General features: G+C 35.9%; 1 protein-coding gene across 1 annotated transcript in view; it reads left to right on the top strand.

The window, feature by feature from the left end:
• SGCZ (sarcoglycan zeta) overlaps window positions 1-27,311 on the top strand; it is a 484,691-nt gene that overhangs the window by 347,417 nt on the left and 109,963 nt on the right. Inside the window, exon 3 of the mRNA XM_054825539.1 lies at window positions 14,262-14,363. Coding sequence (XP_054681514.1) covers window positions 14,262-14,363 — 102 coding nt within the window. The remainder of the gene's footprint in view (window positions 1-14,261; window positions 14,364-27,311) is intronic.

Genomic DNA, 27,311 nt, shown 5'->3' with positions numbered 1-27,311 from the left:
TGTAGGTATTTTTTTTAATTATTATTTAATGCTTATTTGCATAGTCCATTGTTTCATTCTTATGCTATTATTGGCTTTTTGATTGCTTTGCATCTCATTGATCTCATGGTTGTCTTGCAGCTGCCTACAAATAGCTTGTTTGATTATCTGTTCTGGTATAGAGCTCATGGTTTTTTTGAAAGAGTTCAGGGTAAGTTGATCTTTACTGCCATTGTTTTGCCTTTTAAAAGATAAATACCAATTCTACCTTTCTAGTTTTCACCTTTACAGTTTGCTCTCATGCATCCTTTATGGGCTCTCATAGACTTTGTGTTCATAGGCTGTGTAATTGTGAGCCACACAGCAAAAACTAATCTGGTGCAATATGAATGGATCAGTAGAAAAAAGCAATTTGTACCAAGGACCCAAAAGCTACACTATAGGTATGCGTGCTTATATACTTCATGATTAATCTGGTCCCATGGACCAAACATCCCTGTTGCACATGTTACTCAAAGACTGCCAAAAGAAAGCTATCTTACAAACTTGCTTTCAGGTCTGTAGGCTTCTCAATGTTGCTTCAGCAAGTGCCAGAGCATCCTTTCATTCATTTAGTGGAGATGACAGGAGCACATGGGTGTTCTTATGCCCCTTTTTCAGGGAAGTGAGTTTTATTTTTGCTCTTGTTCACTTACATGTAACACATAGTGCCTGCTGCTTCCTGACTCTGAATTCGGGTGTTAGCCAGAGAGAGGCTCAGAATGGAATAAATGGTGTCTAAATAAATGGTGGAATAAATTGTGGCAGGGGCAAATGATCAAGTGGATGCCATGAAAGTAATGACTTCCAGTCTCTCATTTCTTCATTTCTATGAGGAAGAGGCAGGGTAAATGAGAGAGGATATGCAGAGTTTGGAGTTTGGAGTTTGGACAGATGGAGGTGAAAAGGCCTAGGGATGACTGGCAGTAGATGCAGAACTTACAGATGCAAGGGCACATAGCTGAGATCCTTGACCACGATCTGGCACTATAACTGCAATATATTGAATGTTATATGAGACCAAAGTTGTAGATTGGAAAGGAAAGATGGAAAAGGGGAATCTTTTTTTTTTTTTTTTTTAAATAATAAAGATAGGTGAGAGAAGCAATTCAGAAAAGCACTGCAAAGAAATACAGCAGTTGAAGGATGAAAAAGTATAGAGCCACAGGAGGTCTTGCTGCAATATAAAGGAATACACTTAGCTAGGAGCCGAGGGCATCTGTGTGAGCTGGTTACTGACCTTGAGACCTTTAGCCTTTTAAGTGGCACAAGAAGAAAAACACAGGAAGTCTCTGTGGTTTGAGAGCATTCTGTCGGTGCATGTGCACTTGGTACTTGCTGTGGGACTTGCTTGTGCTGCAGATCACACATTGATTGGGACCTTTCTGTTCCTTTTAGAGACTGTTGCTGCACTTTGAACAGATCTTCTGATTTTATTTCATCTTAAAGGAATCCCCTTCACATGCAGAAAAACTGCCCCACAGTCTGAGCCAACATGGAGTAAGTGGGGAAACAAGGGATTGCTGCACTCTACTGCTCTGAGCTATGTCACTGTTGTAGACACATTTTAGCTAATTATTTATGGCTTGCAGATTTTGGGTACCTCAGCATGTAGTTCATTTTACTCAGATGGCTTGAAAATACCTAGCTTATACAAGTATTTATAAATGCATTATTCCTTTCCCTGCAGGATCTTAATCCTTTATCACTGGTGCACCAATTAAAACAGAGAACAAATTTATGTTGACCTTTTGACTAAAGGAGAAATTTAAAAGGCAAGGAAAAAAAAAGGCATCACAAATGTCAATATTCTTCAGTATCTATCAGAAGCCTTTCTTCTCCTTTGAGTAAATTGGTTCATTAAGGAGCTACCATTTCACTATAATTCCTTTTTCAACTTAGACAAGTCTCCCAGGAAATCCTCTCTAAGAGTCCTTTTACTGAAGTTTGCCTTCTTGAAATACATTATTTTTAGTTTATTTTCCTTCTAATCTAACTTTCGAGAATTCTGTCCTTTTGTGACCAATCTCAACTACATTGCCACTTAATCTTCACATTTTTAGCTGTTTCTTCTCTGTTAATTAGAGACATATGTGAAGCAGCCCCTACCCTCATTACTCTTTTCATGAAAGGATTTCACTAACTTCCTCTTCAGCCTGTCTCCTACTGTATTCACAAAGAATGTTAGTCAGTAACCTACATTATCACTGATGTCTGTATTCTGGTTTACTCTTCACAGATATATCATCTACTTGATCCTTCTGGTCTGGGAGGGAAATCCCAAAGTGGCAATTTTTAATTTTTTATTTTTTTTTTAAATTTATAACCGTCCTTTGCAGTCACTTAGCAGTTCTTTCTCCCTTTTGATCTGAACCTCAGAACAAGTTTATTCATCCATGCTCCCTTATTGCTCTTCCTCAGCAAGATGTACTACATGAATTCAAATTCTTCCATCTCCTCCTCTCCCTAGATTGTTATATTATTACTGTAACTATAAATGAGCTGCATGAAGTAATAATCAGATGGCTGGTGAGTCTCAAATCTAGTCAGACTCATGATTCTCAGTGTTAAGGATATATATCTTCTTTTTCACTAGCACTTCATTTGCTATTGGGAATTGGACCATTGGCTGTTTCCCGAATCAGCTGCTTCTCTGAGGGTATCCAATTCATCCTCTATGGAACTCCTGCATTCCTTTCCAGCTGGTCAACTTCTTTCTCACTTGGAGTTCCTCATGCCTGGCATGTTATTGATACCCTTTTGAATCATATGGGTTTCTTTGCTTCACCAGTTTGCTTATGGCCCTTCTACCAGTTTCCTAAAGAATATTTGCAGGGATTCTTTCAGTCCTCGTTTCTGCTTTTACAAGTGTGTAGGTCTGTGTTCCCTGGTTTGAGCACAGAATCTGGATTGAAGAATTCCCCTCCAGGGTTCCTGTGTGCATACAACTGTAGGTAGCCACCCTATATCTACCCTGTATCCTCAGAGCTGTAGACTGGAAGATATGATGACAGAGATGACCCTGATGCTGTGCTTTTAAAAGCCTGAATGGTAATACTACACTGTGCTTTCTAAAACCCCTTTCTCCAATCATTCTCTTAAATTGTCCTGTTACAAAAGTCAGGGAGATACTGAACTGCTGATTCAGAAATACATAGCTTTCATTGTCCTCCAGAGATCAGGAGTTCAGTGAAACCATAGGAAGTTTGTGGTATGTAAGAACACACTACCATCCCTCAAAATGATGCAGTAAATTTGTTTTTAAGATTTCTCTTGAAATTATCCCCTTTACAAGACTTCTCCCATTTACCAACATAACTGGTAACTTCTCAAAGTCTTTTGCCATGCTGAGCTATTTGCAAGGAGATTAGGTAGGTCCCTTGATCATTGTGGTTATACCACTCCTCAAAAAAGTGGAGGTTATGATTTTTAATCCCTTCGGACTGCAGAGAAGGAACTTGAAGCTATCAGTTAGGAGATGAGTGTTCTATTGAGCAGGCTGTTAGATAAAAGAGCAGTTATTTTCAAGCAACTTCATGGCATTTCTTACACTTTCATTTCCTTTGCCCTGATAGCAGGAGATGGATCTCTGCAGCAAGCTACTTTGCTCCTAGTCCCATTTATTTTATTGAGTGTATCAATAGAGCAAGGTGTTTCTTATTGAAAGATGTGTGGTAGCTGTTTTGAAAAAACATGCAGTGTTTGTACTGGAATACTAAGTATGTGTATAAACCTAGATATTATAAAGACTGCAATGTTAGATAGTCATACTTCTTGAAAAGTAAAATTTTGCAACTACCAAGTTTGATACAATGTTTTTTCCTCACATTAAAATAATCGCTTTTGGTTTTGACAATAATAGATTCCTTAGACTGTCTTGAAAATTGATTTCTTTAATGCTTTTTGCTACAGTGCGATCAAGGAAGCAGTGTAATAGCTCCTACTTAATGATATTTGTTTTGTTGTAAGAAAAGCACACTTCGCTGAATATAAGTGCCAATCCAGGGAGTTACTGAAGGATGTGCTTGACTATAGGTACTTGAGTGCCTCTGTAGTATGACTCACGAGGTTATTGTAAGTTAATTTTTCTTCCGTAATGAGTACAGAGTGACGCTATAAGAAAATATTTAGGAAGATACATGTGCCTTAATACACAAGTGTAAAATATTAAGAAAACACAGGGTAAGAAAAGACCTTTGGGGTCATTTTGCCTAGTTATCATATGCAATCCTGAGATGAATGAATCCTCATAAAATTGATAAATTGTATCTGATGACTTTTTAGGTGGCTTCTCTAACTATTCTTATTCACCTGTTGTTCCAGAATCCTATTTCTTTGGATTCTGCAATCTAAATTGGGGAATGTTTTAAATCTAGGACTCAGATCTGCAGATGAGAGTCCTAACTTGCAAGGTTTATCTTAAAATGGTCTTCAGTCTTTTCTGATGGGGCAGCATGGATTTTCTGGTAATATTAAGAGATCTCTTGAGATGAAGAATCTTGGTACTGATGGGAAATGACTTAATTTTTTGTCCAATAAAATTTTAATTATTTATAGAAACTGGATTGTTACTGAGAAGAGAGTAATCATTAGAGTAATGTGGTTATAACAGTTGTCAGTAGATTCTAGTTGTCTCAGGCTATGGAGAAAAAAAATGTTGGCCCTATCAGATACAGGGTGATAAGTACTCTAATTAGAGTACATAAAGGAGGAGCTATTTTCCAGCCAGTTAGCTATGGTAAGTGTTCACAAGCTGTGCTTGTGGGTTTTTTTATTCTACTTCTTAGGGAGATGTGGATGAACTAAAGGCAGACGAGGAGCAACGGGAAGCATTAAGATGGAAAATGGCATGTAAGGAAGGACAATGAACTGTGATTATTTAGTTTAAGCAATAGTCTATCTGAAGGATAAACAGAAGTAAAGCAATTGCATTACAGCATTGGAGGTTCATGTTATGTATTAAGAAAATACTTTGAACCTTAAAGATAGTTTAGGCAATACAGTAATTTGCCTAAAGAAGGTACAGAATCTGCCTTTAAGGAAAAGAATGAGAGAAGACCAATCCATTATGTCAGTAGTAGCTAAGGCATAGCTGATTTTGCAGTAGTGCAAGAGAATAGTAGTCTTTTGCAGAACCTCTCAACTAAGTCCACTCAATTCGAGACATGTTTTACCATTTTTGAATGGGAATAAATGCTGCTGGAAAGGTTACTAATGCTTGTTTAGTGCTTGCTTTCTTTGCTGCCCCAATTATTCCAGTCTTGTAATGCCCAGTCCTGAATTGCTTGGAAACCATAGTGGAAATGTGAGATGAAACTTGAGTTAAATATGTACTAGGGATGGGTGAATATTTTATGACAGCTTTTTTTCATGGAGAATAAGGTTGAAATACTTATTCAAAATCTTATTTTCTGTAACAAATTCTATTCTTTAGTTATAAACTAAAATATACGTATTTTGAGGAACAGCCTCATTGTGTAAGTTTAATTATCTTACATTATTATTCTCTCCTTCTGATGTGCTATTTTCTTCTGAAATGGTTTTGAAGTATTTTTAGGAAGAAATTGTGACGAGCACATAGCAGAGTTTAGTGGCACAAGAGCTGAAATGTTGGTTGAAAGGGCAAGGTGGAAACACAAAAAAAACACCAAACACGTCATTGCACCAACACAATCAATTTTGTGTATGTAATTGAATGTATTACAAGGTATCTCCACCCAAATCATCTTTTTACTTCTCGAAATCCAGGTAATCTAGCATTAGTTCAGTGCTCAATAAATTTCATGTTATAGCCAAGTGGTGAAATATTCAGCTCATACTGGAATAGTTACGTTTTAAATTTGTTTTCCAGACTGGAAGTCTGTTGAAAAAATTACTTGATCACCTTCTCTAATCAGTTTGACTTCAGATATGGAAAGAAAGGGGGGAAAGATGATGAATAAAGGAATAACACTTCTGGATTTACCAGTTCTTGCTGTTTACCTTTGGACGAGGGACAGATCTTCTTTACCTCATCACCTCATCTCTCTGTGTTTTCTGTTTCCAGCCAGATTTCCTATTTTCACCTAGTTCATGGTGTCCTGTAACTGACTTTACATAGACCAGAAACCTCTCACTAGCTCTTGCTTAATGATTTTGCCAGCGATTACAGAAAAGAAAATTTACCATTCCCTGACTCTGTTTTGTACTTCCATTCCACCTGCATGAAATATGGGTTGTAAGGAATGTTCTGCATTTTCTGACTCATTAAATATTGATTGTAGGAGGCTGTATTGGGATAGAAATGATTTTTTTTTTTTACTCTGACTACGCATCAACTGAATCACAGTATTTTAATTTAAAGAGAACATTGAATAAAATGGTAGAGCAGAGAACATGCATCCAAATAAAGAAAGCTGGATATTTGAGCAGAGAAGAATTGCATAGTTAGGTTCTATATTTTTCCTAATTTATTAATTAAGCTTGTTTTAAGAACATAAAATTTATAATGTAAAAAACCCCACAACAGTAGTACTAAATATATAGTTCTAAGCAGATTGTACCTTTAATCTGGAACAGTTTATGAGAACAGATCACATAGTATTCTACCTTTTTCACTTGACATTAAAGGACACTCCTATGCATGAATGAAAAATAACATAACCACCCAGGGAATAAAATCAAACTTTTATGCATGAAAGATGCATTTGATCTTATTGTCTGGATAGGTATATATTTTCTATTAATATATGCACATATAGATTTTTATTTTCACTTCAAGATTACTTTTATAATTGAAGAAGCCAGGCCATACTCCACACATGCAAAAACCATTCTAAAGGACAGAATATATTCAGGGGATTCTAATTCCATTTAGTTTGGATAGTAGTCTGACTTTTCTTTCTTTTTGACAGCTTTTCCACTTAAAATCTCATTGTCAGTACTGAATTTCCACAGGTTTTTTTTTTTTCTTAGTCTGTATCCCTTTAAACATTGCTGCAATATACTACAGTAATTTCTTCCCCAGCTTTTCCCTGATATTGCACAGTGTCAGCAATCCACATTTTTGCCATTCCAGTGTGTTTTCCTGGATATCTTTCTATCATTTTACCTTTATTTTTGGTTACCGAAATTGAAAATTATCTTTCCTGGTAATCCAGGAAATTCCACTCTGTTTTCATTGCTGATACCACTACCCTTTTTGTTTAGTGCAGGACTGTAGCTGCTTTCGATTGTCCAAGCACCGTTTGTCTCCAGCTGGAATTATACTCCAATGCTGTTTATGAAATCCAGCTTTTTTGTGTGTGTGAAAACAATACAAATAATTTCCCTTGTCATCTTCCTCTCAACCTTTTGTGTATATCTTCCATTTTATCAACAACATAGCTGCTAGTGTCTTTCGTCCTGCTAATCATCCCCATCACTGTCCCTCTACGTTATCCGCTTTCTGTGCCATCATATCAAATTCAGTATTTTTTCCATATTCAATATAATTCACCAGTGCTTCATTGCTTCAACCATCTTTCTTCTGATATCTTACCCTCTTTATTTTCCTTTTGCGTAGCATCTTTGTACACTTAACAGATGTTTTAGCTGTGCTCCTTCATAGAACTGCAACCACATCATCCAGAATCCTTTCCATGTTTAGCCTCTGCTATGATGCCTCCAAGGCAACAGGCAGTGAATGCTTATTAATTTATAGGACACTGTGCTTAGACACTTAGTGTTTAAACACTACTTTTTTTAAAATAAAACCTTTTTTCCCCCTTTCATGTTTTGTGCACTGCTTCCCTCTTCAGACTGTGAGCTTTTGGAGACAGAATCTGGGTTTAAATATATACTCAAAAAACAGGTGGAATATCACATCTAACAGCAGAAGTTTTGAAAAACTTTAATATTTTTGATGATAATGGATTTCCTGGCATACCAACTACTTTGTTCTTCCTGCTGTAAAGTACTGAAACAGACATTTGCTGTATTTTATTATTAAAGAAAATAGGAAGAACTTCATGAAAACTGAAATACAAAATGTTATTTATCCATGTTTTAGTCAATTCAGATTAACCACCACTTCAGTTTACTTTTTGCTGTGCTTGTGGATGTAAGTTCAAGTATATGATCCTAAGGAAAAAGGTGGTATTTTAATTAGCGGGGTTCTTTGCCTTCTAGCTGCATGCTTTGTGAGATGCATGACAAATTATTGGAGGATCTAGCAGAACTCTGTTCTCAACTCAGCTAATGAGAGTTTTAAATCCTGAGCTGCAGTATTACACGGTCCTGCTTCTTCTTTCCAGACCAAGGAATTTGAACCCTGTGATTTTAAGTAGGAATTGTAGGTGTTTTCTCCACTTTCATGTCTTTCACATAGCAGTACTACCCATAGATTTGCAGGCTTTTGTAGTATTAAAGGTATGGATTTGACCCGAGTCTCATGCAAAGAGGTTTTATTTCATCTAGACTGAGTTGTAAGATTTAGTTACTGTCCTGCAGAAGAAATGTTATTCCCGATAGAAATAGCCCGCAGCTTGGCTTCAAACCTGCCCTTTCTGTAGCTTACAAGCCAGTATTGCGAATCCTGTCCTAGGTCTCTGGTTCCTGTGTATGACACAGAGAGCTGGCTATCATGCAGATTGCTAACCTTGTTCTTGCACGCTTCTTGTTTATCGGCAATTTGTATAGAATTCCTTATCTACTTATCCCTTACAATGCCTTAGTGTTTAAATAATTTAAAAAGAAAAAAAAAAAAAGAGAGAAAAGAAAGCACAACACAGCACATTTCATTATATAGCAATATGTGTGGTCCAGGGGTAGGATAGATTGTGGTTTTAGCCAACCTCTTGGCTTATTGAGAAGTATTCATAGTTCTATCATATGCTTTGCTATTTGTAGTTGTCATAAAACATGCTTTCTTAATAGTTTATTGGGCAGAAATAGAACATACTATATACGTAGTACACCCTTGTAGAATTTTCAGCACATTGCCAAGAAATAAAAATCTTTCAAAAGATCATCCTCTCTGTTTAAAGACAGTGTGAATTAACTTCAGGCTTTCTTATATACCATTTATGGGACCATCTAAGAACATTAATCTCTACCCATTTCTATATTGGTCGAAGCTTGAAAAAATTCTGAAATGTCAGTATTAGTTGTTTGACTTCCAGAATTCATTTGTTTTAATATGCTCTGATTCAAAGTTATCTCTCTTTATCAGATATTTATAACAAGTATAGTTTGGGACTTCATTGGCTTTAATGTAGTGTTCAAATTCAATAAAACTATTTCTAGATTGCTGCAGTTATAGGACAAGCAACAGGATAAAACAAATATTTAGTTTTCTTATTTTAAGATTTTAATAGCTGCTTGTTTGAATTTCTGGTGTTAATAATTGAAATGTAATGTAATCTAAGAATGCCATAAAATATTGATAGTGATGATTTTATTATTTTTTTTTAATAATATCTGTAAGGTAGGTATATTTATGGGTATAAAGATGAGGGGGTTGTTTTTTCTTAGTGTTGTAGGTAGGGAAAAGAACAAAATAATTGAGGCAGGGTCACTGTTAGGGTTTTTTTATGTACTTATATGGGAAAAAAGGAAATACATAGAATAACAATCTAAGAATAATCATTAATATTAAATAATAATAAAGAGGAAATAAAGTGATGCAAATATGATCACTCACCACCTACCACAAACAGACTGATGCCCAGTCTCCAAGCAGTGGCCACCTTGAAGGACCATCCCGGTTCTGCCCCCGATGTCTTCCTCTACCACCACTTTTAATTGCTGAGCATAATGTTACAGGTATGGAATATCCCTTTGGCCAGTTTGGGTCAGTTGTCTTGGCTGTGTCCCCTCCCAACTCCTTGCCCGTCTACTTACTGGGGGGCAGAGAGGAGGAAAAAGAGAAAGGCTTGATTCTGTGCAAGCACAGTTCAGTAATAGCCAAAGCAAAGTGTGTTACGAGCACTGTTTTAGACAAAAATCCAAAGCACAGCACCATACAAACTGCTACGAAGAAAGCCAACTCCATCCCGGCTAGTCCCAGTAGCATTTACTTATTGTAAGAAAGTACTAGAATAGTTCATTGAAGTATATTTTTGAATAAAATCAAATCACACCAAAATGATAATCTGAGTATAAGTAATTTAGGCAGTTTATTTGGAAGATTAGCAGAAGAAATGTCTCAAATGAATTGTACTGATAATATTACGTCAAAATCATATCTACATGACGATGCAAGTGTGTTTTAAGACAGAATTCCTCTGTGGTTCTGTTTTAAACTCTCTTGTATTAATTTTCATCTTTCTGGGGGAGCCCCAAAGTTAAACTGATCTTCATGGTCATAAGTGCATTAAATGAGCCAAGAAGACTGGACATTCCTCTGATTAACCTTTTAAATCTTAATAACTTCTTAATCAAGTTATGTTACTTCTGAAAACCCTTGAATTTTTCTCTATAACAGCATAGTTCTAACTCAATGAAACAAGAAACTGTTCTTATTCCAACTCTTTTTTTAAACTGGATGGGGAGTTATTGATGAAGACAATGTACTGGGCAGTGATTCTTTGAATGGGGAGAGCTTCATTAAGCACCCTGTGGTACATGTCTGACTATTTTCTTTATTTTACTATTCAGTCTTAGTTCATATCAGTCATTATACACTTCAGGAAGTTACTTTCTGGAAGATTATTGCAGTTATTGAGCAATTAAGATCACAGTCGCCCTATTTAAGTTCTGTATCTTATAACACTATTTGTGGCTTGTGCTCCAGAATGTAGTGTCTGTCTTCTTGTATTGAATAATGTAATTTTACCGAAACTAGAGTGCTCCTCACTGTCCAGAGTCTGTCTGCATTCAAATTGTTGGACTCTGGTAGGTGGGTGGCTGACTGCTGAAGAACTACCTGAGGGCTTAGAAACATCACTCGGAAAAGGGGAAGCCCTTCTGGACGCAGTAGGCTCTATTGTTAGTTTGTTTCTGAGACTCTGGCAAGTTAAACTTGCTATACAAATTAACTTCCCACTGCTGGAAATAAATGATAAAATATGATAAGTATGAAAACTTAGTGAACAAATTAATTTCTGTGCTTCAGTTCCATTTCAGTAACATAATAGTATCACTTGATATAAAGCCACTGAAAGTATTTGAAAATTAATTAATAGTTGTGAGGAACTGTGTCACTTCAGTAACAACCACTTATGAGAACAGAAGCCAAGAGGGAAGCTGATGGGACTGTCTCCAAAGCAGGATTTTAACAGAGTACGATAAATGGGGAGCAAAGAAAATAATGAGGCAAAAGCAAAATAGTGATTAAGAGTAGTGCCAACCTTGTCTGGTATTAGCTGGGATTTAGGAGGGTAAATATTACGTATAATTATAAACCTTATGATACACATACATGCAAGATGGAACAGATGGAATTTTCCTAGGCAATCTAATTTCAACATCCAGTTTTCTGGAAGTTTGACTTTATATTTTTTCACTTCTCCCCCCCGGCCCCCGCCCGGTTTTATTGTGAATGTTATTTTGTGCCTGGCAGTTACAAACATTCCACAGAAGCAGATAAAACAACATATTGAATTTGCCTTTTCAGTTAGAAAATGTGTTTATATCCAAATCAATAAATCAGTACCTAATTCTTGTTGAGTATTTATTCACTGCCAAAAATGTAGCATGGTCACTGTGTTTTCTCAGGTTGTTCTTTCCTATTATGATTTTATATGCTATTACTATAGCATATACAGAAAAATAGAATTGCTGAAATTGAGAATTAATGGGTATTAATACAGATTGCACATTCAAAAGCAAAGTCTAACTTTTTTATTTTCCATTTCAAAACTATCCACCACTGTCTCATATTGCATTCCTTGTTAGAAAGCCTACAAATGCCTGAATATTTATATGTGAAATGATTTTTATAGACATCTCATATCTTCATTTAAGAAAAATATGTTAAAGTATAACGTCACTTCTTTAAGAAGCATTATTTGATAATTCAGCTGTCATAGTGTACTGGTTTTGGCTGGGATAGAGTTACATTTCTTTCTACCAGCTGGTATGGGGGCTGCGTTTTGGATTTGTGCTGAAACCAGCGCTGATAACCCAGGGATGTTTTCGTTCCTGCTGAGCAGTGCTTACACAGAGCCAAGGGCTTTGCTGCCTCTCACGCCACCCCACCAGCGAGGAGGCTGGAGGGGCACAAGGAGTTGGGAGGGGACATGGCCGGGACAGCTGACCCCAACTGACCAAAGGGATATTCCATAGCACATGACATCATGCTCAGCATATAAAGCTGGGGGAAGAAGAAGGAAGGGGGGGGATGCTGGGAGTGGTGGCATTTGTCTTCCCAAGTCACCGTTACGCGTGATGGAGCCCTGCTTCCCTGGGGATGGCTGAACACCTGCCTGCCCATGGGGAGTGCTGAATGAATTCCTTGGTTTGCTTTGCTTGCATGTGCAGCTTTTGCTTTATTTATTAAACTGCTTTATCTCAACCCACGAGTTTTCTCACTTTCACTTTTCTGATTCTCTCCCCCGTCCCCCCCAATGGGGGGAGTGAGTGAGCAGCTGTGTGGGGCTCAGTTGCTAGCTGGGGTTAAACTATAACACATAGTTTGAATACAAACAGCACTTGTGCTAACAAGGCAGTTCTTGGCTTTATGTATCAGCTACAAGTTTTGCTAAACATTATATGGACTATTAGAGTCTGTAAATTTCTCTTGGTGCCATATTACTTTAACAAGTGTATTCTATATTATAGATAGCCTTAGCAGTAATTTCGTTATTCCATATTTTTTCTGCATTGGAAAGGAGTTATATTTATTTTCTGACTCTGGTAGTTTCTGGTTTTTTAGTCATAGGCATGTAGGTTTCTAGTCTTATAACTGACTTGTGAAGGCATGATTCCCTTATGTTCATTGCAAATCTATCATAGTGTGGAAAGCTGTCTATCACTGTATCTTTGTTGTGTTTGGGAAATGATTGCAGCTGAATTACATTCTATAAGATGTAATTCTTTTTGTTGTCTTAAAGAATTAACATTTTCACAGTCTTGCTTCAGATGTGGATGCAGTGGTGTCAATCAAATACCTGCCATATTGGCATCATTATTTGTTTTAGAAAGGTAATAGCTATAGTGGTATACTTATAGATAAGTATAATGTTGTTTAATTCAGTGTCCTCTTCCAGCTTCAGCTATAGCAGTTGAGGACACTGTAATCCAACTGTTTACAACTGCCCAGCAAATGGAGGTTACTTGTTTCACAATTCAGCCAACAGAGCAGAAATGCAAGTTCTCGCTGTTCTGCTATACTAGAGTCAGCAATGGCTTCAAAACATTTAATCAGCAATTAGGTTAAATTTGCTAATTTTGCACTTAAGTGGATCAAGTTGAATTCCACTGGCTGCACAGTGAAGAATTTTCTTCCATCAGGAATATAGTAACAAGTGTCTAGGGATAAAAAAATCTTGAATTTCTATCAGTGTGCAAAACGATCCTGTCTCTTAAGTATCAAGCAGGTTTCATTGTTTTTTTCTGTAAGAATGCAGCTGAAGCCTTATAATGCCACTTTTCTATGCTTATATTTTATTGAACATTAAATCATTTGGTTTGGTTGTTTCACCCCGACTTTTACAATGGCCTTTTTTTCTATTTCTGTTCAGATTAAAACAAACAAACAAAAATAACCCTCAGCATTTTGAAGTTGTTCTTTTCAGCAGTAAAATGCTTTTTAGTAGTCATGAGCAACTTCTAACAAAAATATCTTTTTCTTTCTTCCTATCGGATATATTCCTTTGTATTTTAATTGCTGGGAAAAACAAAACCAGTTGATTCAAGACATAACAATGATATAAAATTTTTCTAATATTTCATTACATAAAAATAATAGATTGCTTTACCAAATGTTGTATGTATTTTTTGAGATAATTAACTAGTTGTTTTACTTAGCAGTTGTAATTCAAGATCTAGCTTCACCTCTACAGTAAAGAAATACTTCTGGTGTACATTTGTACCCTCGCATTAGGTCCAGCCAAGGAATAACGTCCGCAGTTCACCATCAGGCTGCACAGTTAAATACCTCAATCCTCGGTGAAGCTTTGCCTATAAATCCCCCCATCTACCTCTTGTCCAAGATCGTCAGGAGAGCTGGGGACAGTGGGACAGCGCTCATTAATTTTAGATATTAGGCCAGCTACTGTGTTCTTTTTACGTTGTTCTGGGTAAGGTTATTTCCTAAAGTGAATATATATTATTGATTGTAGGATGGAATGGGAAATTTGAGAGTCACTAAAAAAGGAATACGACTTGAAGGAATATCTGAATTTCTACTCCCACTATACGTGAAAGAAATCCATTCCCGAAAGGTAGGTGGTTTTCATCTTTCTTTCTTAATTTACAGCTAATATAAATGAATCTCTTCAGCCTCAGACTACAAAGTTCAATTCTTACACCTCCTAAGTCAGCAATCAGTAGAGGTTTTCTTTGAGAATACCTTAACAGTGAAAGCTTCCTTCATGTCAAAAATTATTTTTTAATTTTTTTTTTTCCTAAAACCTTGCTTGCCTCTTAAAAGAAATGTCTTATCCTAAAGAAAGGAGATTCAAAGCATGTATATTTTATACTTCAAATGACTTCAGCATTGGGAATGGAACATTTGACTCTTCGTTTGATGTAAACTACAGAAAAACAAAATTGGTGGTATGTGCAGAATGCAGTAAAATAACGAATGGTTTTATATATGCTTAAGTTCTTTCTGGTATTTAGCTAGTGTGATTCCCTCCTTCCTTCCTTTTCATCATTAGGTACAGGCAATCTTGCTAAACTGCATAATGTTTCAAGGATTTAATTCTTCAAAGCAAACCATTTTTAATGTTGCTTAAATGTAATTGTTTTATCATTTAGCAGCAGGTTGTTAAAAAGGAAAAAAGAAAATCAAGATGATAGGTATTCAGAAATTCAGTGTAGCTCATTTTAACTCATTTGGTTTGATTCAGTCATGCTGTTAATATTAACCTTAACAATTAATTAAAAAAATAATTTTGAAATACTGGAAATCCCTTAAGTTCTTTTTACCGTGCAAGTGATGGCCTATGATCAGAGAGGAATAGTACAATGGTTTTCAGTCAATCAGCAAAGAATTTTAATATGCATACTGCAAAAGTTGGCAGGAATGAAAAATATGTCTACCCTAAATGCCTTTGTGGATAATTCTGTCTGTTGAAATCTGTCTTCTATGTATATATATTTAAAAAAAAAGTCTCAAGTACATTCATAAATGAGATCATGACAGTTTCCCGTTTCTCTTAATTAGTTCACTCTGATGTTAATAGATGTGTGAGATGCACAGGTAGTCTCTTTGTCCTCTTTTTCTGTAAAACTAAGGTCTTTTAATGTTTAACAGAGTAGCAATATTGTCCTAGGTAATGAAAAATTCTACAATATTTAAGTAACGGTATATTCTCCATCAGTGTTGAATTTTGATCACGTTATTGAACAGATATTCATTTACTTTTCAACTCACCATACATACAATGTTACAATATCTTGTTCATAATGTTTCTTTTATAATAGTAGCTAAAAATAGTAATACCTAGCTAAGATAAACCTATAATCCGTCATTTAGTAATAAATTATTTCTAAATAAATGCAAATATCATAGCTTTGATATTGATCAGAATTTTGAGGGGGGCCGGAGGGAACAATGGAACAGCCAACGTATGACTATATAAATGCCCATTTAGATGTACCAAGCACTGCTACCAAGAGTAAACGAATAAGGCCAGATTCTGCCTTCTAAAATTGGAAAGGCATCTACAAAAGGGAACTTTGGCTGTGGGTTTATATTTTCCTAGAACACCTTGCCGTGGAAAAGTATGAGCACCTCTAAAGTAGGTTCTATAATTGAATATTTTCTTTACAATTTTAAAACTACAGAATTCATCAAATTAACTAGAGTGCTTTGTCTTTTTTCTATATATAAATAGAAAAATATTGTACAAGTTCAGTTAGACTTTAATATCTAGTACAACAAATCCACTTAAAATCATGCCTAAAGCATGAGCTTCTTTAGTATGAATATTCCAATATGTAGACTTTATGAAATTGGTGTAAAATTTCCAGGCTGTATAACCTTTCAGGGACCATACTTTTTCTTAGAAGTTGCAGAACATCAGTAATGGTTTGTGCATTTTCTACAGTTTGTTTCTGTGAGTGGATGGTGTCTGTTATCATTCCATGTCCTGTTACTGTACCTGAGAGTTATGATTTGGGATATTTGCTTGCACAGGGCTTCATATTGCAAAACATTGGTTCTGTTAGAGTAAACATGGAAAGTTTTGTTTCAAGTGAGAGTAATGAGAGACTCAAGTAGGGTCCTAATGTCACTCAGAGCTGCTCACCTATCTCAGAAAAAAATGCACACAAATGTAACTACTGTAAAGGAATAGGATGCAAAGTCTACCAGTAGCCTAACACAAGGTCACACCAGTCCTGTGAGGCTCATGAAAAAAAGATAGACCTGTCAGCGAGTGCCCTCAAACCAGCAGAAGAAAAGAGATAGAGGTGATCATTAGCTGGACAAAGTATTTCAACTAAAATATTTTTGGAGTTGCAGGTCTACTTCTATCTTTTAACATTAAAACACTTTTTACCTAGCTAAAAAAATAGTATGTACGTAGACTTGGTTCTCCTCTTGCAGTGCTTCTGAACTAGGTTCACGTTCCATTCTTTTGCCAACTTGCTCAGTAGTTGTGCTAAAGTTTCTGTAACTTGTGATGTATGCAAAAGTGAATGTCATGACGGAATGATGAAAAAACCCTCTGGGATTTGTGATGTCTCTGCATGGTATTTTCCTAGGTGTGTAGCATCTGCATGTGACATTAGCTGTTTTGTCACTGACAGAACTGACCTCAGTGCTGTAGAAATCTAAGAGTGAGCCAGGTTTTCTGAGCTCTCATTGTAGCCAGTAGAGACCTAATAACACAGACAGTGGACTCTGAAGAGCTGTCCTGCTCACCAGCCATTAGCATTTACTTTGGGTGATACAGAGGGGAATACTTTTCCCCTCCTTTTCCGTGGAAGCAGTAATGATTTAAGTTTGGTGTACACAGGAGTTAAAATGTACCGTGGAATCGAAAACTTATTTGAAGCTGACGTCTTTGCAGTCTTTTACGTGCATATGTTGCTTATTTATTTTCTGAGAGTTTGCTGTGTAAGCAAATTTACTCATTCCCCTCTAAAAGAACACAGACATTAAAGTGGCATCATTCGATTAACTCTTGAGATGACTTGTAACATATTTGATAATAGCTTTTTGGAATGGGTGTATTTCCTCTGCTGTGGTGACATGGTTTGTAGAATGGAGGCTGGGGGACCTCCATGTGGGACGCTCAGCCCTGCAGGTCAGGATGTCGCTGCTTTCCCATTACTGAGTACAAAATAGAGTTAGGCGGGAAGACCAATGATATTAGCAGCAGGTGTGCTATATTATGGGTAACAGGCATGAGTGGACTTGTTACGCATATGCTGGAGCTACCTTTTAGTAACCTAGATCTGGAGATGATAAAACATGTTAATACATAGCACAGGGTTCACCTCTGAACTACTTCTAATAAGAGTCCCAGGCAGTCTGTTGAGTAGTTATGTTGAACTGAGCTCTCCGCTGCTGCAGTTTAAATGTGAAGGGGTGGCTACATTTTCTAATGTAAAATTCACATATGCTTACAGATGCTGGAATCACCACTTTTGCCTGCAGCATACCTGGATCTCCAAATAAGATCATTTTGGCTGGGTTAAATACAGACCTTAAACTGCCTTTATTAGAAGAGATGTATTGAACTTTGTATATTGGTTGAAAAATTGCCTTTTATCTTGTGATTGCTTCACTGAAACCCTAAATATGAAAAGTAAATGCTAAAATACTTTAAGTCAGTTGGAGAACAAATATGCATGACTTCTTAAAAACAAAGCAAAACTTCTAGTGATATTTTCTCCAGTCAGTATACTATTTTCTATCGAAAAGTAGTAATGAAAAATCCAGGTCTTTGGTAAACTGAATATTCATTCATGTTTTGTCTGTAGAAGTTGGGTAAATGCAAATGCTGCTCAGAGGGTGCCTTTTCCCTAACCTTGCTCTTCTTGCTTTGCCTTTTCTACTCTGTTCAGTTAGTGGTGTCTGCAGAACCACGGGTTCCTACCCAAAATCTCATGTTTACACAAAAAAGATACTGCTGTATTTTCATCAAATGACTTAATAACTGCATGTCAGAACTTGAACCTGAGCAGATAAGGGCTCATTTGATCCTGAATTGACATCTTTGTATCCCTGAAGCAAGGGTACACATACTGTATGAACTGAATTTTACTGAGAATTTCATTTTGACTATTGCTGGTCTAGTGTTATACTTTTCATCAAATTATTAGTCTGAAGCCAGTAAGTTTAATCTACACAATGTTATATTTTCAATGTTTATATCATTTGCATTGATATGATGCAAAGAAACAATGCAAACTACATTCTTTGTAGTGCATCATTAATGAGGTGTATGAAATCAAATAACACATAATGCAATAAGCTGAATTATTGCAACATTTCAGTTCTTCTGAATTACATTTCATCATCCTACTACCGCAACCATACTACTGCGTTTGTGAATGGAAACAATCGAGTTTGTTATATAACAATAAAAGCAGTTCATGATGTTTTCTTGAGAATGTATTCTTGGCTTTATTGATCTTTCTCATTGGCATATAGAGTAATTAAGTGTTGAAGAAAATCAAGTTTTCTCTTTGCTAAATTGTTTCCATTGCAGATAAAATAAGTAATTCATTGTCCCTTGAACTGATGGGGATTGCTTTGTTTTTTTCTGTACAATTAACAAGGTTAAAAATGTATTCTCTGAACTTGACATGTATTTTCAAGAGACATCTTTAGAGAACACAGAATTTAATGGTTTAGTTAAAAGTCATTAGAAAAAGGTCTAGAAAATAGGAAACATTGAATACATATAAACTTCTAACTGAACACAGGAAACTCTGAAAACTCTCTGTGTATCTTGTATTTTTAAATATTTGATTGTATGAGAACTAAGAAATTGTAGGTAGATTTCAAAGCAGAACTTCTTTCAAGTACTCCTTCTCTCCAGATTTTCACTCTGGAAACTGAATATCCTTATAAATATTTAGAGAGATTTATTTTATTTTGTTTTCTCTCCAAACCTGAGTCAATCTTGACAAAAGCAATTCTACAATATATTTCGTTCTTCACTGTCTCTCTCAGTGTGTATCAATCAACATGGAATTAACCTTTGTCAATTCCAGCCAGCACTTTGCACATATTTAGGTTTGTGTTTGGGCCTTAGATGCCTTTGTGAGAACCCCACGTTCTTTTTTCTGAGAGAATGCCTTTGTTGAACTTCTCCCTCCAATAAGGTTATAAAGCAGCAACATAGAGATCACATCAAAAGCCTTTCTGAAGTTGAGGAAAGGTATCCACTGCTCTTGTCCATTAGGTCAGTCTTCTCATTATACTAGACCTCCAAATCAGGTTGTGTTTGCCCTTACTAAACGCCTGCTTTCTTTACCTTCATCTACTTTGCAGTGATTTTCAGGGTGGTCTGAATCCATAATCTCCCTGGAAACTGAAGTGAGATGGATTGGGCTGTAGTTTCCAAAGTTTTTCCTTCTTGCAAGATGTTCATAATCTTTTGTAAGGTCCTGCCAATATGTCGTATTTGTTGATTTTGGGGTTGGGGAGGAGGAATATGTTCCCCCACCTTACCCTGAAACATATTCTAAAAATTCAAGGCCAAGTTGTTTGCTATATCCACTCTCTTGTCTGCTCTGTAAGTTACCCCATTGCCATGCAGTAAAACTAGGTTCAGAGTCCTGCAGTCCTACCACTACTGAGATATATAGATATCAGAGAAACTCCAATTAGGACACGTCATTACTCACCTTTTTTGTACTATCAAAAAAAATCACAAAGGCACCTAAGAATCTGCCACCTTTATTGCTCAGTGTGAAGTGCAATGCTTGTTTCTGCAGCTACATGTCACAATCCTCTCAGATAAAATCTGAAATGCTCCCCAGTTCATTTTTCTGATACCTTCTCTTCAGCTTTGCCCTTGGGATCACTCACCTGTCACTGAGAATAAAGTCATTATTACGGCATAAAGGACTCCCTGAGTCATTTTACCTCTCAACATGATGTAGTTCCAATGTACTGAAAGCCCAGTGTCAGTTTATTGGCTATGAACAAGATATAAGGTTTTCTTAATCACAAGCTTACCCAAGAGACAAGTCACTCTTATATTTGTTGGTGGTCTCTGTAGGGACTGCCACTCTGAAATTGTGTTGGCTGTGCTTGCTTTTCACTGACAGCTGATAAGAACTTTCATGATTCATGATTTTGTCCTTGATTTGCTATACTTCACTGAAACCTGTCTGGGGGTCATCCAATAGAACAACTCTGTCTTTTGAACACATCATTTTTTCATGTCAACCTGTACTCTTCTTATTATTACTGTGACTTGTTGTTCAGTCAAGGAGGATCTCTGCTTTTTATAGTGAAAATTCTGAGTTAATATTACCCAGGCTTTTTACGTTGGCTGATTACAGCTCATGAATAAGTCATGAGTGGCCTATATCCACCCAATTTTATATCAGCCTGAGGAAGTGAATTTGTTTTGGGAACACTTCTTCGAAGGATGTGGGAAAGTTAATGTTAAGTAGCAACTCTTTTTTTCTGGGATTTGGTTTTGTTGTTTTTTGGTATCAATTGCATTTTCAGTTTTTCAAGTACTGCTTTCATGTAATACATCTGTGTTCCACTGGGGCAAATTTCAATGAAACTCTGTGATATTTCAGTTTGACATTCATCATGTCTTGTGTCTGATCCTAATACTCATTCAAAGTGAATTTGGTTTAAGCTGCTTTTACTGTATGAGCATCTTAAGCTGAGGAATGACCTTATTTTCCCTGAACAACTTTAAAATAATGTAGTTGCAATTTGCAGAGGTTAAGCCAATACTTAAAGAAATTCTGTAGGTTAAAATGAAGAAAAATTGTTTTTAATATTTCCATAGAAAATCTGATCCAAAGCAGGAATGCTAAAGCAGATGACTTGGAGAGACTTGAAAAGGAGAAAAATCTTTATCTTCCTTTATCTTTTCATGCAAGAATTTACTCATGTTTCTTCACAGAGAACAACATTTATCCTTTGCATCCCATTTTATAAACTTAAGGTAGACTTTAATTTTTGCTCCTCTGTAGAAACATTAAAACTGTGGGTGCACAGACAAAACAGAGGGGAAAAAATGGGAGTTGTTGGGTAGGGAGAGGGGGGAAATATCCATGTAAGCCATTAAGCACAAAGAAAGTATATAACATAATTTTATCTCCCCAAAATACTGCTAGTCTATTAGCCCTGGCTTGAGGGCTGCTGAGATCATTTGAAATGTATGTCTTACAAGTTGAGCTGTGTAATGTCCTCACTTGTAGGCCTTTGGTAGGCAAAGACAAATTTTCCCAAAAAACATTGTAAACAGTGTGTCTGTTAAGGTAGGAGATCTACTTCATATCCAGAGACTCGGTGTATTAACAGAAAAGAATATTCATGTAGTAAGATTATACATCTAATGCTGTTGGGAATTGTCAGCATGAATTTCCAAAGGAGACCTCATGCCTGACCAACCTGACAGCCTTCTCCAACAAAGTGTTTAGCTTAGCAGATGAGGACAGCTAATATTGTTAATTTTGCCTTTAGCAAGGCTTTTGACCCAGTCTCCCATTACATACTCTTAGACAAACTGATGATGTACACACTAAAAGGACAGTGAGGTGGGCTGAAAACTGGCTAAACGGCTGGGCTCAAAGGGTTGTGACAACTGGCACAGAACTTAGCTGGAGGCCAGTCACTAGTGGTGTACTCGCGGGGTCAGTACTGAAGCCAATGTTGTTTAATTTCTTCATTAATGACCTGGACCTGCACAGTGCATTCACAGCAAAATGCATATGATACAAAACTAGGAGGAGGAGTGTACAAACAGGTAATTTCTAGAAGCAAAACAGAACAAGAAAAATAATGAAAGCATTGCAGCTTTAACTGCTCAGGGTTTTAATTATTTCCAACTCAATAATAATAACAACACTCTTATTTTTCCTTGTTTCATATCAGATGAATCTCAAAAGTATCAGGGGTAATATTAAAATCAGAACTTCAAAGACAATGCTTTGAAAATGAACATAAGAAAGATTCTCAAGGTATTCATTTTGAAACAGAAGTTGGTGTCCTAAAGTTTGAATGTGTAATTTCTAGAAGGGCAAGTCGATTTACATAATCCATTAGATATAGAAGAAATTATTTCTTTTCTTGAAATTAAACAGAATTATTATAGTCCTCTGCTACTTGGTCAGCTCTGTTCGGTTTTTTTGGAGGGTTGTTTTTTGTTTTCTTTTTTCCAATTACTGTTCTCAGCATTTCTGTATTCTAAGCAAGGAAAGAAAATTGCATTCTAATTGTTAAGAAATACCATATTTTTGGGGACACTGCACAAAATTTAGTGTCTTACATGATAATAGAGAAAATTAATAAATATTTTTAGGTTTAAGATGAAAAAAAAAAAAAAAGACTGAATCTTACATCTACTACCTGGAGTGAAATTCACAGGATAAGATATAGTGTAATCATCACATCTTTTTTGACAGTGTCTGATTAGGACACCATTGCTCTCTTAAAAGGACAAATTGCTTGTTCCTTTGCAGCTTCCGATAGCTGACGAGCACAAGTAAATATCATAAGGATTGCATTTATAATACTGTCCTCCTCCTGTTTGAAATGAGCTTTGTATTTTCCTGCTATTCAGTAAGAACCAAGTTGGATTTTAATGTTTCATAATCAACAGCATTCTCTTTTTTTTTTTTTTTTAATATGAACACACAGATACAGCTTGCAGATTTATGCACACCACTTTAAAATTACTAGTCAGTCTGAAGGATTGGAACCTTTTATTCCAGATAGCAAGCATGCTTTCTGAGTTTATACTATACAGCCTTTGTTGTTATAAGAAATATATCATGCCATAAACCTCTAGGTTCAGAAACAACTTGTCACCAGCAATGAAATTTTCTGCTTTGAAAATGCTTTTACAGAGTATTTTTGTTTATTTTTTACTATTCCCGGAAGGAGTTTCCCATCCATCTAGTACTGTGACTTAAACTTCAATCTCCTTTATATAGTTCTGAAATCCCTCCCTCAATGGCTTTAAAATTTCATTGTTTTGTGCTGACAGATCAATTTCTCAGGAAACCTGCTGAACTTCCATCAGTTTTAGGAAGCAATATGGTTGCAACATTACCTGTAATGAGGAAATATCAAGTTAAAATAAGGTAGAGAAGGTAAATAGGTACAAGAAGGGCTACAAGCATTTTAATAAAGTAGTAAGAATTACTAAAATATTTTTAGGCAATGCAAGTAATATATTTTAGAATAAAAACTATCCTTTTCCTTTCTCCTTTTTTAGGCAGTGCAAGAAACACATCAGTTATTTTTTTGCTTATAGATCTTCAATATGTGGTTAATTCAGTCCCTCCTTAAAAAAGGCAGCAGAGTAATCATTGTCCTTTTTACATGCAAAATAAATAAGTACCACATTTCATCATCTTATAGATTATGCTCTTGAATCTTTGCTAACATTGTTACTCCAAAGCACTTTTGAATTTATTATTTGAAGAAATAAAATGGAAGCATTGATTATTCCATAGCAAGGACCATGTTTTGACACTGGCCTGCATCCAGGAGTGGTAAGTAACACTAACATTAGTTGAAAGCCTTGCTGACTTGAAGAGCATCCTCATGAAATAATTGCACAAAGTAAAACAATTTAAATTGTTTTCATTACCAAGGCTATGATCAATGATTTCCTTTTAACTAAGTTTATTAAAAGAAATTAAATTTTCAAATAAAAAGTTACCTAGAAATTGTAACCTGAAATACCATGCATTCTACACATAAAACCAAAAATAGATTGGAGTTCCACCAAATATATTCTATGCTTTTTTCCTGTTTCTAACTTTGGATCTAATTATTCTGTCCATCCTCAAAAGTAATTTCTTGTGGGTTTTGTAGAAAAGTATTAAAATTTTCCATGTTGCAAGGAAAAATTGCAATATTTCTATGGAATGTGAAACATTATTTTCCCATTAAGAGTCTTTTCCCTTTGTGTGAGGTTAAGGAAATGAGAAACTGACAGAAGACACTAAAAGTTTATTTTTCCAAACCTCTGTTTTTTGACATCAACATACTCTGCTGACTCGCAGGTGAAAGTTCAATTATACCCATTTGTTATATTACAAGATATTATCAAAAGCTGTTTCAAAAAACCTCTATGGTCTACTAGAAAGTTTCCAGAACTTCCTCTGTGTAAGGATCTGTCCAACTAAATTCCACTTAATATCTTTATGGGTTACCTCTTCTTGCCAAATTAACACATGACATAAATTAGTTCCTCAAGTGAATCAAAGACCCAGTGTCTCTTGTCTTGAAAAAAAAAAGTTTGTAATTTTTTTTTTAAGTGGTGACCAGGTCGATTTATCTTTTTTTGTTGTTGTTTTTGTATCTCCTCTTTGTTACAGCTATGCTACCTACTTAACATGAATAAACTGCATTCTGTGGAATCCTCTTTGTATTAACCTTGGGCCAACTTCTGCTCTAGAAATGTGAGCGTACTCTTTGTGTTGCATTTAAAACTCAGCTACAGCAGCAATATGCACTCTAGCCTGTAGACACATGAACTGTTTCTATACTAAGTTAGACTTTAGAAGCTCGGTGTTGATCAGACTCTACTGATTTGCTGTGAGCTTTTTTTTTAAAAAAAAAGCTTAGAATTAAACTTCAAGAAAATTTTTAAGGTGAGAACTGTGTAAGTTTTTCAAACATAAATTTCCAAGCGATATAAAGATCTGAAATTAAAAAAGAAAACCATAAAACAATAAACTGTGCATTGCTTTGTCCTTTTTGTGTCTCGTAGAGACAAACTTAAGGGTAAGATTATTTTAATTTTTTTTTTAGAAAATCAGTTGGAAATAAACACTGGCAAGAACTTCAGACTATAGATGTTGGAATTCATGGGTGGGATTGGGATAAAGATAACTCACAAGAAAAGCAGAATTTTTATAATGGAAGCAGCTGAACAAGATAGCATCCTGTACTGGAATTGGTAATTACAGTTTCAGCATTATGATTGTACAACAAACATCTGGGGATTTATAGTAAAGTTGGCTCTTGGGCTTCAGCCAGAGGCTCATTTATATCTTTAGCGGAATTCAAATCAGTTGTTCTGCAAAGAAAGTAACTAGTTCACAAAGTTTGTTAATTTAGGGTGGCAATCTGTCATGCATAATTTTGCAACAGCTATTGCAGTATATACTCTTGCTGAAGTCTAGTAAAAGTGAAATCTGTGTTGATATGAAACTTGGCACTCCAGTAGTGATTTACATGAAAGATGCCACAATCGTTTTAGTAGAAAGGAAAATTGAAGTTTATGCTAAGACTATAGAATGGCTAGAAAGATTTTTTTTTTTCTCTTGTTAGGTCAATACACAAATACAAGGTTTGGACAAAGTTTATTTTTGTCTCTGAGTTCCTCCATTGGTATCCACTGTATCAGAATCTTCCTATAAATCTGTGGTCTCTCTTTCTGCGTAAACTAACTACAAAATCCCAGAAGTGCTTCATACTTGTGTTGTTATTTTAATAAAGTGTAGGTATTTTGGAACGTCAATTAAATCTCCTGACAAGCTGAGCCAAAACGCTGGCACAGAAAATGCAGAAACTGGACCAGCTTTTTTCAGGAGCAACTACTGTATATTCTATAAGCAAAAAACCTTGTTTTTAAAAATGTTTTAGTAAAAATATTATTATGACTATTTAGATCTGGGATACTACAACATGTTCTTTTAAGATGCAGGTGCTGCTTCTCTTATAAGTTATTCTGCACTAGCACACAGTAGTTTTTTTGAAACACTGTGATTCATATTGAATAGTATACTAATTTTTGGAGTAGCTTCATTGATTGTTCGACATGAATAAGGGCAATCTAATTTTCTACTTACAAAAGTGAGGAAAATTATATGTTAGCATATAAATTGGTAGAGTTCCTATGCTGTACAGATAAGGTGCTAGGATTACCTGAAAGCAGCTGATGCAAGAATGAAGTGGTGGGGTTTTTTTATTTTATATTAAATGGTGGCGTTTGGATACTAGGGAAAAATTCAGTTAAGTGTATGTAAAAGACAGGTATATTGGGGCGGGGGGTGGTGGTGGTGGGGAAGTGTTTATACTTAGCTGTTGCACTTACTCTTCCTTTTTATTTCCTCAAAGTTTTTCTCCCATTAGTTGAAAAAGTATAGCTTGAAATGCTGCAAAAATTTTCACACACAAACCACAGAAAATTGATAAGATTATCTGAAATATTGTCAGTAGAGTATGCAAGAGGCCATGTTTATGTTCTCCCAATTGAAAACTACATTTTTTCTTAACTTCATATATTGTTCTTAGCATTTTAAGGCATTTATCAATTTCTCTTCACAGACTCAGAGGAGCAGTAAGAAAACTGTTCTGAGCTACAAATAGAGTTGGTATTAGGATTTCTGTATTTCTGGCTATTTGTTCTGTACCTTTCTCAGGTTTGCAGTTGTTTATTGCTCTGGCTTTTTATCTGTGGATTTCAGCAATTTGGTTTAATTGCCAGTCAAAATATTGGAAGAGGCACCTGGTGAGCATGGCACAGATGCTTTATGTGTGGATTCAAGTAGTATAAATCAATACAACTAATGAGGCATTCTACAAAGAACACTTTGTTGCATGCTTGTATTTCTGTAACAGTAGCTGGCATAGATCTGGTTTTGACCTTGAGTTTAGTGCTCACAAGATGGTAACCCTGCACATCCATATTACTTGATCTTTCCACCCAGTTTTCAGTTCAGACTGTGTGTTTCATGCATGTCGCTATCTCTTAGTGCAATGAGAACCAGGTGGGCACCAAACACCTTCTTATCTCCCATGTATCTCAGTTTCTACATAGGAGCTACCTATGGACGGACATACGGACTACAGATATCTGGTATGCATGGCAGTTGGCCCAGGGTCGCAAAGTGTGCCCATAATTGAAAAGGTGTTGCAGGTGCATCCAGCCTAATACAGCCTTGCTGCTAGATTCCCTTCCATTGAATAGAACAAGTTCAAACTTGGAACACGGCAAGCAGACTAAATAAACTTAAACCAAGCCTTAACAGCAGATGAGTCCAAGCTACAA

The sequence above is a fragment of the Grus americana genome, chromosome 4, assembly GCF_028858705.1.
Source record: "Grus americana isolate bGruAme1 chromosome 4, bGruAme1.mat, whole genome shotgun sequence".
Lineage (NCBI taxonomy): Eukaryota > Metazoa > Chordata > Aves > Gruiformes > Gruidae > Grus > Grus americana.
This window is presented reverse-complemented; position numbering and strand designations above follow the sequence as displayed.